The sequence below is a fragment of the Cetorhinus maximus genome, chromosome 18 (assembly GCF_964194155.1).
Source record: "Cetorhinus maximus chromosome 18, sCetMax3.hap1.1, whole genome shotgun sequence".
In the NCBI taxonomy this organism is placed as follows: domain Eukaryota; kingdom Metazoa; phylum Chordata; class Chondrichthyes; order Lamniformes; family Cetorhinidae; genus Cetorhinus; species Cetorhinus maximus.
In genome coordinates this window covers 82,316,537-82,334,075 of record NC_135896.1, presented here as the reverse complement: position 1 = coordinate 82,334,075, position 17,539 = coordinate 82,316,537, and the positions used below count along the sequence as shown (strand labels likewise).

The window sequence follows — 17,539 nt, the reverse complement described above, 5'->3', positions numbered from 1 at the left end:
ATTGGAACTATAGGCCAGAAATTTCCCCCCACTGGGGCGGTGGGAGGGGGTTGTGCAGGGGCGGGTGGGCGCGAACCCAATCGGGGCAGCGCCGCCATTTTACGTGGGCGGGCCAATTAAGGCCCGTCCATCGTGACGCGCACTCGGAAGCGCTGCGCACTCCCTGTGTGGGCAGGCGGAGATTCTCTTAGTGGTTCCCTGCGCTCTTTCACGCATGCGCACGAAAGAGCACAGAGATCTCCCTGAGGCACCCATTTGTTTCAGTCTTAAACTTTAAAATAAAGAATTTTTAAACTTTTAAAACATGTCCCCTCATTTGACACTTTTTCATGAGCTGGGACATGTCAAAGAATAAATGTATACATTTTTATTAGATTTTAAAACAGTTCATGAAACCTCATCCCGCCCGTGGATGAGGTTTCATGAAAAATGCGAAGGCCGCCTGGGCTCATTAAATTGAGTTAATTAGTTTTTAACAGGCCTTAATAGGCCTTTGACACTTTGGCGGGCGCGCAGCCAAGCCGGCTGCGCACCCGCCTAACTGACAATCTAAATGACATGCAGTGACGTCGGGACGCACGCCCAACGTCACCGTGCATCATTTTACATGTCGGCACGCGGCCCCGCCCCCCACTTGCCGACGGGAAAATGTTGCCCATAAAGTGGTGTTAGGTGGTTTTAGTTTACACATTTAAGAATATAAATTATTGGATGTGATACTGAGCCTCCAGTGTGTTTCATCCCCAACTGGGCTAATGCCAAGAGAAGTAATCAAGGCTGATAATATCAGTAACTCTAAATAGAAATTGAATGAGAAAATTAGTGGAGGGATTTCGGTAGTGATTTGTGTGTTCTGTTTTTGAACACTGACATTAGCCTGATGGATACAAATGATCTTTGAAGTGTTGTATGTCTGCCCTGTAGAGGATGCACTGTTAATTTTGAGTGAGGAACATTTCAAGATGGTAGGGGAATGCTCTGATCTGTGTGTCATAAACCAGATAATTCTTTATTGTCTACTATGCCCTCATTATTATGTAAATGAGACTTTCATTGCCATATTTGGGTGTTTAAATTTACCTTGAGTTAATAATTGCAATTCTCTCATGAAAATTAATTATTTTGCATCCCCCATCTGGGAGTACAGCTTAGCTTGTTTGGTTCTAGAAAAAGCATATATTGAGCACCGAAATGAAAATATTGTTATGCTGTAGATAGGTATTGCATGGGACTTTCATTGTTACACTTCTAGGCCCCACTACTGTACAGGTAGAAAAAGGGAAACATAGGGCTGAATTTTGCCGTCGGCAAGCAGGGGGCCTTAAGGTTGGCGGGCAGGCCAGGAGCCCTGGTGGGGAATAGAAAAAAACATGAAACCTCATCCACCGGCGAGATGAGCTTTCATGTAGAGATTTTAAAAGTTGAATAAAGTTTTAATGAAATTTCTTAACATGTCCCATCTCGTGTGACATTGTCACATGAGGGGGACATGTTAAGGATTTTTTTTTTTCTCTATTTTTCATGTTTATACAACTGTCAGCGATCCCCCTGAGGCAGCACTTAGCTTCAGGGAGATGTGCGCTTTTTCGTGCGCATGTGCGAAAGAGCGCAATCTCGCATTTGGGGAATCCCCCCTCCCCTCGCCCGCACAGGAAGCGCATAGCGCTTCCCGTCGGGCGTCACGCTGAGTGGGCCTTAATTGGCCCGCCCACTTAAAATGGTGGCGGGGCCCGCTTCTTTGGCGGGGATCGGCTCCCCGCCTGCCAGAGATTGGGTCGGGCCCGCCTGCCCGGTAGGCAGAAAATTCTGCCCATAGAGTTGGTACTCAGATCACTTAACTGAGTGCTTGATACCACTAGCAAGAACAAATATGCACCAGACCCTGATTCATAACAATATATAATTGGATTGTGTAAACTTCTAATTTATTTCCAGTGTACAAATCTTGGAATGCTTTTGTTAACATTTTCTTTTCACACTTCAGGGTCCACAGGAGGAATCCGCTTCCCCACACCTACAAAAGCGTCTTTTGCAACTCCCATTCCCAGCAATAATACTCCACGTCATATTGTCCCACATGGGATAATGCCACAAAGAGGGAGACCACGTATTACTTCTGCTACAAAAGCCAACTCTTTTGCATTAAATGGGTCCTCTGTTATTGTGCCCGTTAACCCTATGGGCTTGGCGGTTCCCATTACAACCACACCACGGACAAAGTTTATAACTGTTAATGCGGCCAGTAATCCTGTCTGTGCAGGCAATCTGGTTCCCTTACAGCCAGCTGGGTTTGCTTTGCTGCAGTTACCTCCAGGGCAGAAACTTTTACCAAACACCATCATAACCACTGGGGGGCCACTGAGATTTGTGAGTCCTCCACCTGGTGTGCCTTCGGCTGAAAATGCAGGCAATGAAAAGAACAGTGTGGGTGAGAAAACTGAGAAAATTGCCAACCTGGATATCAGTAGCACTTCAGAAGAGCAGTTGATTGAGCCTGGGCTAGAGGACATTCATTTTGCAGACTCTGAACTTGTTGAGACAACAGTGTCTGAAAACACACCTGGAGAGGACCATGTAAGTGCTGACCCATTACCAGAAGTTAAACTGGGAGACAAAGGAGATGCAGCACCTTCCTCTCCTTCCCTCAGTGAGGTGGATGATGAATTAGAAGATGATTCTTTGGGCCAGAAAGCTATAATAGAAAAGTCTACCCCAGCAGAGCTGGCCGACCATTCATACACCAGTGAAATGCATGCTGTGGAAGAAAGCGAAAATAGAAGTTCTTTCTGGGAGGAAGCTGCGGAAACGGAAAAAGATACTAGCAATGAAACAGCTGAAAAGGAGTCATTAGACATTAGGCCCAGTACAGAAGACAAAAAATGGGTGCCAGATGAGATAATGGAGGTGAAGACAGAAGTAAAAGAAAACTCTGGTGCAACAAATACTTCTGATACTTCCTTTAACGAGAAAGCAGATACCCAGAAAGATTCAGGGAATGCGGAACTGGAGTTTGACAAAGATTTGCTGTATGCAAACTATCTGGAATCAGATAAGGATACAGATTTTCAGAGTGACTTGGAAGATGGTGAGATTCCAAGCGACATAGATGAAATCGATGTTGAAAAAATGGTGAGTGCTGTCATTAGTCAGTAATATAATAGCTGGCCTCAGAATCTCACCATATAGGTTATGCTATTTGATTAATTTTTGTCACAGTCCCTAATAACACATGGGTTGCGGTAACTGATTTTTAATTGTGAAGTTTGGGTCCTCTGGATATGAAGTGTGGATGCACTGTGGAACAGTTGGGTAACCGGTTTATCTTGCAACTGACAAGTTGGCAGTATGGTGTTTTAAAAAAAATGGTATCTAACCATTTCCAATTATGCATGCAAACTAGGAATCTTCTTCCTTCAATGTAGCACCCTAAATTATTTGAGGTTTGTCAAATCAGAAGTGTTTTTACTATGGGGCAGGCCCCAAGTATATCTCAGCTGGAATGAGAATCAAACCCCATGCTGTTGGTGTTATTCTGAACCACACACTAACCGTCTAACCAGCTGAGCTAACCAGTCCCAAACTATTTTTGTACTTGTTTTCAAAGATCCTAATGAAAACCAAGTGGGATGATGTTCAACTTAAAAACAGATTAAGTGCTAAACTACACTGGAGGAGTATAGATGGAACAAGATTATCTTTCACTACCTGTTAGGCTTTAAAAAATTTCATTTAACTTCCGTGTAAAAGAGAGAAACACTTTCCTGAAAAAGAAAGCACCTACTAGGATATTGCCTTCATGAATTTACTGTAAACCAGTAGCCCATGTTGCCATGCCTCTTTGGTCCTTCAGTCCATCCAGTACTATATATCATAGTAAATCTTGCAAGGCGACACTTGCACTGTGAAGCTTCATTCTGTAGTAGCACAGCCACACATAGGTCATCTAACATTAGGGAAGTCAATCCTGAAACTTTGCTCCCATTGATTAAGGCTACTTTCTCAGGTGCCAGCTCTTTGAAAGAACTATGCAATTCGTTCCACTTCCTTGAGTATATTCTTTTTTTTTTTCTGTGTCTTTTGCCTCATACCAACTTGTTTGTCATAATAAAAGCAAAATACTGCAGATGCTGGAAATCTGAAATAAAAACTGAAAGTGGTGGAAATGTTCTGGCAGAATCTATGGAGAAAGAAACAGAGTTAACATTTCAAGTCAAATATTTGTCACTTATCACTGAAAGATGTGAAGTAGAATCAAGAACAAGATATCATGAGCAAAGGAGTTTGGAGGATACAGTTACTTTAAAAATAAAGTAGCGCATATAGAAAGTGAAAAGACTGCCTGAATTAAACATTACTTCCCCAAGTTTTCCGAATCCAGGTTTTTCCAGTTTCCTTGTACAGTGGTACCACCTACTTAATAATCACTTCATTTTTAATATAATTCATAGTGCAAGGCTCTTTGGCATTAAGATGTTGTAGCTTTAAATGCATGTTGTGCAGTCAGCCCCTCAGTGATAATGCTAAGGAACAGATGGAGCCCTTAAATTTGGATTATTAATATTTGAAATGAAACCCACGCATAGCCAGGATTTTCATATGCTCCATCTTTGTGGTAGTTATACCTTGATTTGCCATTTCCTTGAAGAACTGGCTAGTACTTGCACTTGAGAAGGAATATCTATGTCAGTGACTAATGCAGCACTTTCCAAACCCATGTCCACTACCACCTAGAAAGACAAGGGCAGCAATAGATGAGAACACCACCACCTGGAAGTTCCCCTCCAAGTCACTCACCATCCTGACTTGGAAATATATCACCGTTCCTTCACTGATGCTGGGTCAAAATCCTGGAGCTCCCTTCCTAACAGCACTGTGGATATACCTACACCACATAGACTGCAGCGGTTCAAGAAGGCAGTTCACCACCACCTTCTCAAGGGCAACTAGGGATGGACAATAAATGCTGGCCCAGCCAGCGAAGCCCACATCCCATGAATGAGTATTAAAAAAAAAGTCATGGATTTCAGTTTTATCCTTAGTTGCTTTATAGAGTGCAGGTCTGGGGCCATCCTGCTGTATGTGTACTGTACCTCCATGAATGTATTTACTTGTGCAGGAATGAGAAGTGTTGCTGCTGTTAGTGGCCTTTGACTTTTTTAAAACATTTTTGCAGTTTGATTCAACCTCTAGTGAAGAGGCTGTGGATATCGAAACAGTGGATGAACTCTCTGAGAAAATCAACATCGCTCGTCTTATTGCTTCTGCTTCCCGCCATCATACCAAAGCAAAGTATGAGATTGTACTTTTAACTTACTTTTAAAAGCATTGCATGCTGGTTTACATTTTTGTGCAGTCACACCTTTCATTTGACGTGGCATAATTTACAAATGTGTACAATGATGCAAAGAACATCATTATAAAAGTGCATATTTGTATAGTGATGTTGCAAGCTTCAGCATCAACATGGCTATGGGGGGGTGGGGGGGATGGTCGTGTGGTGGGGTTGGTTATTAGCTAGCTGACCAAAAGCATGGGGACTTTGTTACCTTGAAAACTATAGTAAACTACACTATACTGTTAAACTTGTGTAACTCTAGCTTCAGCTGGAGAATTGCATTCAGTTCTGGGCGCCACACTTTAGGAAAAATGTGAAGACATTAGAGAGAGTGCAGAAAAAAATCACGAGAATGATTCTAGGGATGAGGAACTTCAGTTACGTATATAGATTGAAGAAGTGGGAACTGTTTTCCCTTGAGAAAGAAAGGTTGGGAGGAAATATGATAGAGGGATTCAAATTCATGAGTGTTCTGGAGAGAGTAGGTAGGGAATAACTCTTCCCACTGGTGGAAGGATTGAGGATGAGAGGACACAGATTTAGGGTTATTGCGAAAGAAGCAATTGAAACATGAGGTGAAACTTTTTCACGCAGTGAGTAGTCAAGATCTGGAATGCGCAACCTGAGACTGGTGAAAGCAAGTTCAATCGAGGCATTCAAAAGGGAATTGGATAACCATCTGAAAAGGAAGATGATGCAGGGTTATGGGGAGAAGGCAGGGGAACGGCACTAGGGGCATTGTTCATTCTGAGAGCCAGTGTAGATACAACAGGCTGAATGGCCCCAGTGCTGTAATGATTCTGTGACTAACTTATCTGGAGCTTGTGTGGTGGTTCATTATTGTGATGATTGAGTAGAACTATGAAGAGTTCTGATGAAGGGTCATATGGACATGAAACGTCAACTGTATCCCTCTTTGCAGATGCTGTCAGACCTGCTGAGTTTTTCCAGGTATTTTTGTTTTTGTTGTATGAAGAGTTTTGTTGAGGAGTTGGTGTGTTGGGATTGCCTCAAATAGACTGAACTAAGTCTGCAGATAGCTGGAGAGTGACAGCGCAAAATTGGGATAGTGTGCACCTGTCTTTTTGGCTTACGATTGTAAAAAATGACATTTGTATGATGCACACTTCAGGGATAGGCCAGCAAAAGTGAGGGCATTAGAGTGTGCACAATGAACAACCACTGAAAATATGCTGACTTGGCGGATTGTGACCTCAATCAGCTTGCAAAGTTGATTTGTTGCCAGCTGTACGTTTTGAAGTTTTAACGCTCCAACTAAGATCCCCGCAACCTTGAACAGATCAACATGTATTCAGCAGCTTGAAGGCCCACCAACAGCAATATTTACAGGGATCATCAAATAAAACGTGGAAAATTTACACAGAATGAGGCCACCTGGCACATTGTTCTTGTGCTGGCTGAAAGAGAGCCTAAACCAACTTTCCAGCACTTGGTCCATAGCCTTGTAGGCTATGGCACTTCACTTTTTAGATGTGATGAAAGTTTCTGCCTCTACCACCCTATTGGTCAGTGAGTTCCAGGCCCCCACCATCTACTTCTCAACCCCCCTCTAATTCTTCTGTCAATTACAGGTGTTTACAGGTTAATTGTTGATTGATTTCTTCTGGTTGTTGCTTCAATTCTACAAGTTTTCTGCTTTCTATTGTTTAAAGCTGCAAAAACCTGTAAGGAATTGCATGGCAGATGCTGATGGAGTTTTCATTGACTTCATGGCTTCTGCAAAAACCAGTTGCTCCTAGACGAGGGTTAAATAGTCGGCATCCCTCTTGGAACACAGCATGAATTGGAGAATGAACAGAGGCCACACAAAGGACAAGCTGCAAGCGAAGGGAGGCACAGAAGGACTCTCAGCAGGAGGTTGTATGCACCACGATGTTTAGGGAGCAAATTTCCTACCTAAACTTCAGTGAGGAACAATGTCTGCAATATCTGTTTTCTCACTGAAATCTGCCACCTGCTGCAGCCACAGCTCCATCCTCAGTGTAGGGCAAGACCATATTGCCAGTAGCTGTGAAAATGACAGTAACAATGAACTTTAATGCATCTGGCCCCTTCCAGGCTGGATATATTTGCAACATCCTGCAGTTTGTCATCCACTGTTGGGTAAGAGAGCTCACTGATTCTCTATTTATTGAGAGCTAACTATATTTCATTCACTCTTGCCAGAGAATCAGACAAAGCAAACACAGCTTTGCTAGATTTGTAGTCTTCCCCAACGTGCCATTGACTGCATGTATATTGCTTTGCAGGCGGCACATGTCAAATCTCTTCTGTACTGGAACCGGAAGGGATCCCACTCGTCCAGTGTCTAGCTGGTGTGTGACCAGAGGCAGGGAATGATGCAGTTCAGTGCCTTCATTCTGCAGCAGTCTGCTGTGCCAGCATTTAAGCGACTCAGCAAACCAAAGGGTGGCTACTGGGCAACAAGGGGACTAAACACATGCCATGCTGATGACTTGCTATACAACCCACACCATGCTCCCACACAAAATGTGATGCAGTAGGCCATTGGCTGAGCTAATGCTTTCACTGCCCCAACCACTCTGGAGAAGCCCTGCAATACTCAGCCGAGTGGTATCAAAATTTGTTACGGTCTGCTTCTTGCTGCACAATCTCATCATTGAGTTACAGCCCTTGCCACCAGCTATATGGTGCAGAGCCGATGAGCAGCAGGAGGAGGAGGGGGAGAGGAAAAGGATGAGAGAATGCAACCTAGACAGCCCCTTTCTACCTGGGCTGTCCATGAAAAACTCATCTGAGTGTGACTCCAGTAACCGTAACACCAAATCCCCATTGATCAGCCCTATATCTTACCTTTCCCCTGTCACTATCTCAGTGACCACTGGATCACAGTGCAATGATAAAAACTCGCACAAAATAAATATTACAATCAAATTTATGAATTAAATCATTCTATATTGCAAACAAAATTCAACTAATCACCTTTGTGCGTTCCCTTATTGCATTTCCTCTGTGTTCTTATGTAGTAATACCCCAGAGGCTGCAGCATAGGGGTGGAAGACTGTCGACTTTCAATGCAGGAGACTGCAAATGGTTATGGAGGATGACCTCAAATAATTCTGGGCTTAGAAGGTCTGGCTGCAGATTGCACCCTTTTTCGCACAGGTGACAGCAAAGATACTGGTGGAGTGGCAGGGATGGAAGGATGAATGCTGTCTTCCTCTGTGGAGCTATTGACAATTGCCTGGGGCAACACCTCAGCAGTTCGAGTAATCTATTAGAAAATTAGGTTGCTGTGACCCCCGAAAGAGCCTCTTTACACACACTACTGACAACATAGCTATGGATTAATCTGAGCTTCAGTTAGAGCAGACTGACCTTGCATGGCACCAGTCTGACCTTATATGGCAGCAAGCTGATCTTGCTTGACTTCAGTCTGAACTTCTACTGTAGTTCTCTGACTTCTGGTGGAACTGCTTGTGCAGCAATGAAAGCTAAGACATCAGCCATCAGATGCTGCATCATGGTTGGGGGTCACATGTGCTTATAGTGTTTGCCACCACTTCGATGCTAGATAGGATGGAGTCAAAACTCTTCACAAAACCCCGTGCCAAGTTGGTGCTGGACTCCTCCATGCTCCTTAACGTTGACCAGAGGTTTCCTGACATGCTTCCCTTTGCATATTGTTGTGCACAGCTGTCAGCGTTCTCTTGTAGGCTGTTCCATGAAGTACTCACCTGAGTCCTCTGCAGCAGGAATAGTCTTGAGACCTCTCCTTCTGACAAGCTGGCACTTTTGCTATCCCTGTCCCCTGCCCTGGCTGCAGGTCACTTGTTGCAAAGTGTTTTGCTACATATAGATCTTGCCTTTATGCTATTTTCTAAACTACATGCAATTTTAGTATCTGAACTAGTGTCTGAGAGTGTGGAATGGAGTGACAGGCTGGTACTTCTTCATCATTGTCTTCTTGCTTTTCCTTCACTTCATTGTCATGTTGCACTTGTTGGGTAGCTGAAAGGAGAAAGGCACATGGATAACGTTATGGTGCAAGGAGATGAGTAAGAAAGAGGTGCATGCCTCTCTCATCTGCAGCCTGTAAATCAGAAGAGATTATGGGACGAGGGGAAGCTGGAACATGAGGAGGAGGAGGATTAGCAATGACGACACCGTCACCTTTGATCGGCTATACCACTGGCCATACCCCCCTCAATGGGCAGCACCAATATTGGCCAGCACCAACTCCACCATGGGGGTTAGGGCATGCAGGTTTGCCTATGCCCCCTCGGGTTAGTTCCTGTTACCTCTGGTTGTATGTCACCTTGTCCTACAAGATAGAAGGAAGTGTATCATTGAGTGTGGTGAGATCTGTTTGGGTGAATTAGCTGTCATGATTGAATAGTATGTGCAAGCTGAGATGTCGGTGTGAAGCTTATAGCAGTGCTAAGTGTGTAAGGGTAAGGTGGAGCATGTGAATATCGGGTATGAGTCACAATTGATAGAAATTGTGTTGGGGATGTGGTGAGTTGAGCAGTGACTAAGGTTAGTGGTGCTGTTTGTAAGTGGCATTTGAAGATTCATTCAATGACCTTAACCAGTTATGTGAGGTCATTGAACTTTTTGGTCCTCAAGGCTTGGCTCCTGGCATTGGCCTGTGTGGCTATCTGTATTTGTCTTGGGAACCAACTGGCTTCCTGTGGATAAAAGACACCATTCGTCCTTTCCACCTCCTCCACCAAGGCCTCCAGTACAGCTTCTGAAAACCTTGGAGCATACCCCCTCCCTTGTTCCATTATTTAATGTTTCACAGGCCAGATTTATTTCCTTCATATGACTTCCCCTTTTAAGCATACTGTCTCATTACATCGAGCAGATGCTCTTAATCACGCACTGTGATACTGCACCAATTTTTCAGGCATATTGAATTTAGCCCTGGGTGTCTTATGTTGAGGATTCTGTGTCTTCGTCAAGTGGCTTATTGAAGGGTTTTTATTTCTATTGGAGCCAATAATGTGTAACAGATCTGTTTTACTTTAATTTAAGCTGGTTTATTAAAGGTGTTTTGAGCTTTATTTTTCTTTTTAGGTTAACATTTATATTGTGGATCTTGATCTTTTTTGAAAAATTGTTTTTGGGACAACCTCAAACCAGCTGATCCCATCAGCCTCAGGTAGTTGAAGTGATGGATGAGTTGGTTAAAAACCTCTCTGTGCCCCTAAAAGCCGACCAAATGATCAGGCTGAGTATGATCAGGAGCATGCAGTTTCCCACACATTACATAACACCTGATAGAGTCTTGAGACTCCTACTCTGCTGAAGTAGTTGTCATAGCGATTCAGCTCTTACTTGAAAATTTTAAGTTTTCTCAGATCCTTTGGGTATTGATTGGCCTTTCCCTACTTTCAAAACAGTTGCATTGTGTCATAATCTCTGCAACAAGAATTTCTGGTTAATTTCTACATGTGGATGAATACAAGTAGAATTAGAGAAATGTGGGGAGTCATTGAGCTTTAACACACTATATAAGTCCAATGGCACAGCATGTTTTTGAACTTCTGAGTCATATGATGTAGGCAGGTTCTTGCCATAGTTCCCTCAATGTGAGCGTTTATCTTAGCATTTTTAAGAGGAATGGAGGCAGTGGATGAGAGATTTTCTGCAATTGAAAGGAAAATAAGCCTGAGGGCAAAATGACATGGGCTGTCCTTGCAGTGGCTTTGGACCAAATTACTTATCTGCGTATTCGGGCAAGGTATGGTGTAGGTGAAGGGTGTTCAAACTGCACCCAGGAGCCTGTGAGGCTTTGTGGCAAGGTCCTACAGTCCAGGCAGTTCTGCCTTATTCATGCTTCTATTTCTTACTCATTCTGTTCATATTTTGTGCCATTCGAGGCTTGTAAAGGCCTTTTTTTGTGCTTTGACTCATTGATAAATCCTAAATCATAATAGCATGATCAGTTAGTAGCAACATCTTGAGATATATGCAAATTAATATGAATGTGGAGTTAAACTTTATATGTGGGCACATGTTACATGCTTGTGTGTCTGCAAAATCAGCAAAGTTGGACATAACTTGTGCAATGAATTTTTAAAAACTTTAGAGGGAAGGTTACTAAGTATTTAGCCTTGTCGTCTTTCGTTTTGAAATGAATCGATCAGTCTTGTCATTGCAAAAATGTGTTAATGAGAAATCTCCAAAGTCTCTAACAGTAGAAAACATCAGGATTTATTTTTCTACCACTTCATGAGTGATGTGTAATAATCTCACTTTCTTTTGTTTCCAGATGCCACTTCCATAACCCATACCTTATTAAAAAAGCCCCAGAAGAGGAACCTAAACCCAAGGAGGTAAGCAATAATGTGGGAAGAATTAGCGTGGGGGAAGTCTCAGGACCCTAAGAGAATTATTGCACTTGGAGGGAGACAGTGACTGTACATGGAAACCATTGATGGCATCAATGAGGGGAGGGGTACTGAACCTAAAATAGCAATTGGTACTTTTTTGACAGGGTGGATTTACATACCATCAGTTGGACTGCTGGAAATATTCATTGGAAAGTCCACAGCTGTAAATAGTTAACCTGCAGAGGGCTTTGTCGATTCTGTTTTCGAATATCCAGTGAATTCAGGAAGGTGCTTGCTGGAATCCTCTGTACCACATTTTTTTCTGCTTTAGAAACGTAGCCCGTATCTCAGTAAGGAAGCAAAGGCTCAGCTGGATGCCCTGGTGGTATATCGGACCGCACATACAGTAAATGAGAGGCGAAGGCGGTCTGAGATGCGAGACCTCTTTGAAAAACTGAAAAGAACTCTAGGGCTCCGGAGGGAACAGAAGGCCTCAAAGCATTATATTCTCAAACAGGTTTGTCAAATTCTTTGTTGACGGGAGGCACATAACAAAATTTTAATGGTAGAATTTACTTGTGGGTCTCGTTATCATTTGAGCACTTAACACACACTTAGCAAATTCCTCTCTATACCATTTTAACAAAGGTATTGATTGACTTGTCTGCATTAATTGTTATTCTCTTTATTTTGCTTGAGACTGAACTCATTCCGAGAGTCCTTGGTTCTGCTAATAGCAGGGCGGGTGTGGGTTAGCATGGAGAAATCCCAGCAAGGCCTGGGATATGGAAGCCCGACTAACTTTAACAATTCATGATGATATAGACCGTGACTTTGGAGTATTAGTTAGATCTCAGCCTGCGTTTTGCAGGAGCCTGGTCAATGGTCTGATTCCTGTTTGTTGAAACTTAAACTGCTGGGAAGGTTGCTGGGTTGCTAGATCACAGTATTTTAACACCCCCGGGCCCTCACCCTTCGGGTGAGGATTTGTTAGAATAGGCAAAAGAGTCCTGATTTTATGTAATGCACTTGGGAATAGCATTCTACATGACACTAACTTTCATGGGAGAAGAACATCAGGAGAAAGGTAAAAGCAAAATACTGCAGATGCTGGAAATCTGATACAAAGATAAAAATAGCTGTAAAAACTCAGCAGGTCTGACAGCATTTGCGGAGAGGAATATAGTTAACATTTCGAGTCCGTATGACTCTTCATTCTTTGGCAATCTCTTCTTTGCCTCCACCTATCACTGGCCCTCTATCCAGCTCCACCTGTCCCAACCCCCTGAACCAGCTTATATTTCACCTCATTTCTATATCTCCTGAGTCCTGATGTAGAATCATACGGACTCGAAACGTTAACTGTATTCCTCTCCGCAGATGCTGTCAGACCTGCTGAGTTTTTACAGCTATTTTTATTTTTATTTTTTTTGTTTCAGGAGAGAGGTGCTTGGTCAGGAATTAGGTAATTTCACCTGAAGTGCCAAAATAACTGTGTGGTGACTTCTTACAATAGGTAGAATATTTTATGATCGTTAATTTCTGTGCTGTTTTAGGCATTTGCCGAAATCCAGAATCTGCAGGATCACTCTGATCGTCTAGCAGCTGAGAGAAGCATCCAGGCGCGTAAAAGGGATTTGCTCATTCGAAAGGTCTCCCTCTTGACGGGTAAGAACTAGCTGCAACTCTCAATACAGCAGAAAAGGGCAGCTGCAAACACGTTCTCTTGCAGCTACTCTGGGTAGAAAACGCCTGACACACACTCGTGGTTGTGGGGACATTTGAGTTCTTTGTATCAAGGGATGTTGCAGGAGTCAAGACAGGAAGGCCTCCTACTTGTAGGTGTAGTAAATTATTAGATAAAAATCACCTGCTGTCATTCTTGAATTTTACACCATTGGGGGACATTGATGTTCAGCCCAGCAGGTTTGACCCTGCAATCTGCGAGCCAGTTAAAGGTAGCTGGGGGTGCGAGGAAGTTGCTGCTTGGCTCTTTCCTGGGTCTCCGGTTTCAATTGGCTTAGAGGGGAACTTGCTGGTAGTGTTCCCATGTATCTGCTGCCCTTGTTCTTCTAGGTGGTAGAGGTCACTAGTTTTGAAGGTGCTGTCGAAGGAGCCTTGGTGAGTTGCTGTAGTGCATCTTGTAGATGGTACAGACTGCTGCCACTATGCATCAGTGGTGGAGGGAGTGAATATCTAAGGTGATTGATGCGAATCAAGTGGGCTGCTTTGTTCTGAATGGCATCTGGCTTCTTGAGTGTTGTTGGAGCTGCACTATCCAGGCAAGTGGCTTTTTAAATGGTGGACAGGCTTTAGGGAGTCAGGAGGTGAATTAGTCGTCACAGAATTCCCAACCTTTGACTTGCTGTTGTTGCCGCAGTATTTATGTGGCTGGTCAATGGTAACCCACAGGATGTTGACCGTGAGGTATTCAACAATGGAGATGGTTATTGCCTGGCACTTGCATGGCACGAATGTTACTTGCGACTTATCAGTCCAAACGTGAATGTTGTCCAGATCTTGCTGCATTTGGACACGGACTGCTTCAGCATTTGAGGAGTCACAACTGGTGCTGATCATTGTGCAATCATCAATGAACATCCTATTTCTGACCTAATGATGGAAGGAAGGTCATTGATGAAGCAGCTGAAGATGGTTCGGCCAAGAACACTACCCTGAGGAATTCCTGCGGTGATGTCCTGGAACTGAGAGAATTGACCTCCAACAATCACAACCGCTTTCCTTATGCTTGGCATGACTACAACCAGTGGGAGGGTTCACACCCTGATTCCCATTGACTTCAGTTTTGCTGGGGCTCTATGATGCCACACTCGGTTAAATGCTGCCTTGATGTCAAGGGCAGTCACTGTCATTTCACCTTGTGAGTTTAGTTCTTCTGTTCATGTTTGGACCAAGCCTGTAATGAGGTCAGGAGCTGAGTGGCCCTGGCATAACCCAAACCGAGCATCAGTGAATAGGTAATTGCCAAGTAAGTGCCACTTCGTAGCACTGTTGAAGACCCCTTCCATCACTTTGTTGCTGATATAGAGAGTAGACCAGGCTTGTCCAGCCTTTTCACTTGGGCGGGTCACATTCCCACTTTCTTCTCATTCAAGGGGCCGATGAACAAATTTCAGAAAGGTAAGGTTTGGCACAACATTAAACATGAATTTCGAAATAAGGTTGAGGTATGAAGAAAAGCAACTTGCTGAGCAAAAATAAAGCAATGTCAAAGCAATAAATTGATAATGAAGAGTAATTAGTAAAGATCGCCATTAGAGTGTGAGAGTCTGTTTGTCTGGCTCACTCCCCATCTCTTGATGCTCACTCACCCTCACCCACTGTGCGTGTGGGTGTGATTGTGTGTTGGTGTGTGGGGGTGAGGGTGAGTGGGAATCCTGAGATTGCATGTTAGCCAGACATACACACAATTCCCACAATCCTTCATTCTCTCACCTACACTCCCTCACTCCCTCTTTCCCCCCCCCCCCCCGCACTCCCTTTTTCCCCACCGCTCTCCCTCTTCCCCACCACACTCCCTCTCTCCCTGTTTCCCCACCGCACGCACTCACTCACTCTTTCTCCCCCCCAGCATTCCCCCTCTGACTCCCTCAATCTCTCTTTCTCTCACCGGCCCGGCCTGGCAAGGAGCAAGGCTCCACCCGGCACTCTCTCTCTCTCTCTCTCTCTCTCTCTCCCTCTCTCTCTCCCTCTCTCTGTCCAATACCTCTGTCTCTGGAGTCCACTGGCTGCCACCATTGTTGGTGTTCCTCCAGTCACAGACTGCTTCTCTCCCACATTTGTCATCCTATCAGCAACAAATGCAGATGGGGAACAGCCGGTGATAGGAAAAGCAGTTTCTTTTAAGAATCTTCCACTGCACTTACTGGCATTTTTAAAACTACCTCCTGGGGCCACACTGGGGGGCTTTCTGGCCAGACGTTGGACAAGCCTGGAGTAGACTCATGGGACAGTAATTGACGAATTGGGTTTGTCCTGCTTTTTTTTTAACTGGCAGAACATATCTGGGCAATTTTGCACATTGCCTCTTCCTCCAGTTGTTTAATTATCCACCACCATTCACAACTGGGTATAGCAGGACTACAGAGCTTAGGTCTGACCTGTTGGTTGTTGGATTGCTTAGCTTTGTCTATCACATTTTGCTCCCACTGTTTTGGCATGCAATTAGCCCCATGTTGTAGCTTTACCAGGTTGACACTCCTTGTGCTGCTCCTGGCATGCCCTCCTTGCGCTCTTCATTGAACTAGGGTTGATCCCCTGGCTTGATGGTAATGGTAAGGGGGGGAATATGTCAGCCATGAAATTACAAATTGTGGTTGAATACTATTCTGCTGCTGCTGATGGCCCACAGCGCCTCATGGATGCCAGTTTTGAATTGTTAGATCTGTTTGAAATCTGCCTCATTTAGCATAGTGATAGACACAACACAATGGAGGGTATCCTCAATGTGAAGACAGGACTTTGTAACCACAAGAACTGTGGTGTGGTCACTCCTACCAATACTGTCATGGACAGATGCATTTCAACAGGTAGATTGGTGAGGACAAGGTCAAATAGGTTTCCCCTTTTGTTGGTTCCTGCACCTCTTGCTGCAGACCCAGTCTAGCAGCTGCATCCTTTAGAACTTGGTCAGCTCAGTCAGTAGTGGTGCTACTGAGCCACTGTTGGTGATGGACATTGATGTCCCTCACCCAGAATATATTCTGTGCCCTTGCCCCCTCAGTGCTTCTTCCAAATGGTGTTCAACATGGAAGGCTCCTGATTCATTAGCTGAGGGGGATAGGTGTGACAGGTAGGTGGTAATCAGCAGGAGGGTTTCTTGCTGATTATTTCCAGGTGAGTTATTTCCCACATTTTCTGTTTTTATTTCAAGTGTCCAACATTTCCACAGTACTTTGCTTTTGTACATTAACTTTACCCCAGTACTTGAAAATTTGTTTGGGGAATCTTGTATAGATACCAAAGTATTCTTTCCTGGCTCTGCTTTGTTCTTTTGTACTGTACATGAAGTAGGCTGTATGATATATGCTTGATGATTCAGATCAAATTACGGCCAGGTTAATGCCTCCCTCAAAGTAGTGGGCAGAGGAATTGCTTGCGTTTTGGCAGTGATGGCTAATATACATAATGATGCACATCCACTACAGTAGTACTTGGCAGTGTATCAAGACTACATCATTTGATTACAAGGCCTAAACCTCACTTGCATTTTGGATCTAGCAGCATTGAAGTTTACAATTAAAATGGAACTCAAATGATAAGAAACATGATGAGATGCAGGAGACGGGTAAAACCACTCGATGTTAAGGAAGGGATCATGTCAGCTCAGATAAGACTTAATTATTACTGTATTAATTTTAGTTATTATATGTCCTATCTTTAGGCAAGACTGAGGAGGTTATTTTGAAGAAACTGGAGTACATCTGCGCCAAACAGAGAGCATTGGATATTCAGAAGAAAAACAACCTGCAGCAAGAAGCTGATACAGGAAAGCAGAACTGCAGCAGCTGGAGAAAAGCATGTAATTCATCTGAAACTATGGATTCACTCCAGAAGGTGGCAATGAATTTGCAGACCCAGAAACCACCTAACATCACTATGTTAACAAGCGGGCAGGACCTGTTGCCCGAGGCAGGCAAACCTCTTATTCTCAGCAGGAAACGATCATCGGCTCCTGGTATGTAACTTTGTGTTCTACGTAACAGTCTGACAATATTGTATTAATGGACATAGAGTGGGTATTTAATGGAGGCGACAGGGGTCTTGTTCATTGGCTACTGAGCCAGTGAGAGTCCTGCGTTGCCTCTTTTAAGGAAGGCCCACCGCATCATGTGCTACTCAGGCACTTAACTGGACAGCA

At 43.9% G+C, this 17,539-nt stretch overlaps 1 protein-coding gene across 4 annotated transcripts in view; it reads left to right on the top strand.

Annotated features, from left to right (window-relative positions):
- mgaa (MAX dimerization protein MGA a) overlaps positions 1-17,539 on the top strand; it is a 111,835-nt gene that overhangs the window by 73,744 nt on the left and 20,552 nt on the right. For all 4 annotated transcript variants that reach the window (XM_078563076.1, XM_078563077.1, XM_078563075.1 and 1 more), the window contains 6 exons: positions 1,985-3,129; positions 5,174-5,289; positions 11,598-11,661; positions 11,990-12,175; positions 13,215-13,326; positions 17,063-17,356. In XM_078563076.1, coding sequence (XP_078419202.1) covers positions 1,985-3,129; positions 5,174-5,289; positions 11,598-11,661; positions 11,990-12,175; positions 13,215-13,326; positions 17,063-17,356 — 1,917 coding nt within the window. The remainder of the gene's footprint in view (positions 1-1,984; positions 3,130-5,173; positions 5,290-11,597; positions 11,662-11,989; positions 12,176-13,214; positions 13,327-17,062; positions 17,357-17,539) is intronic.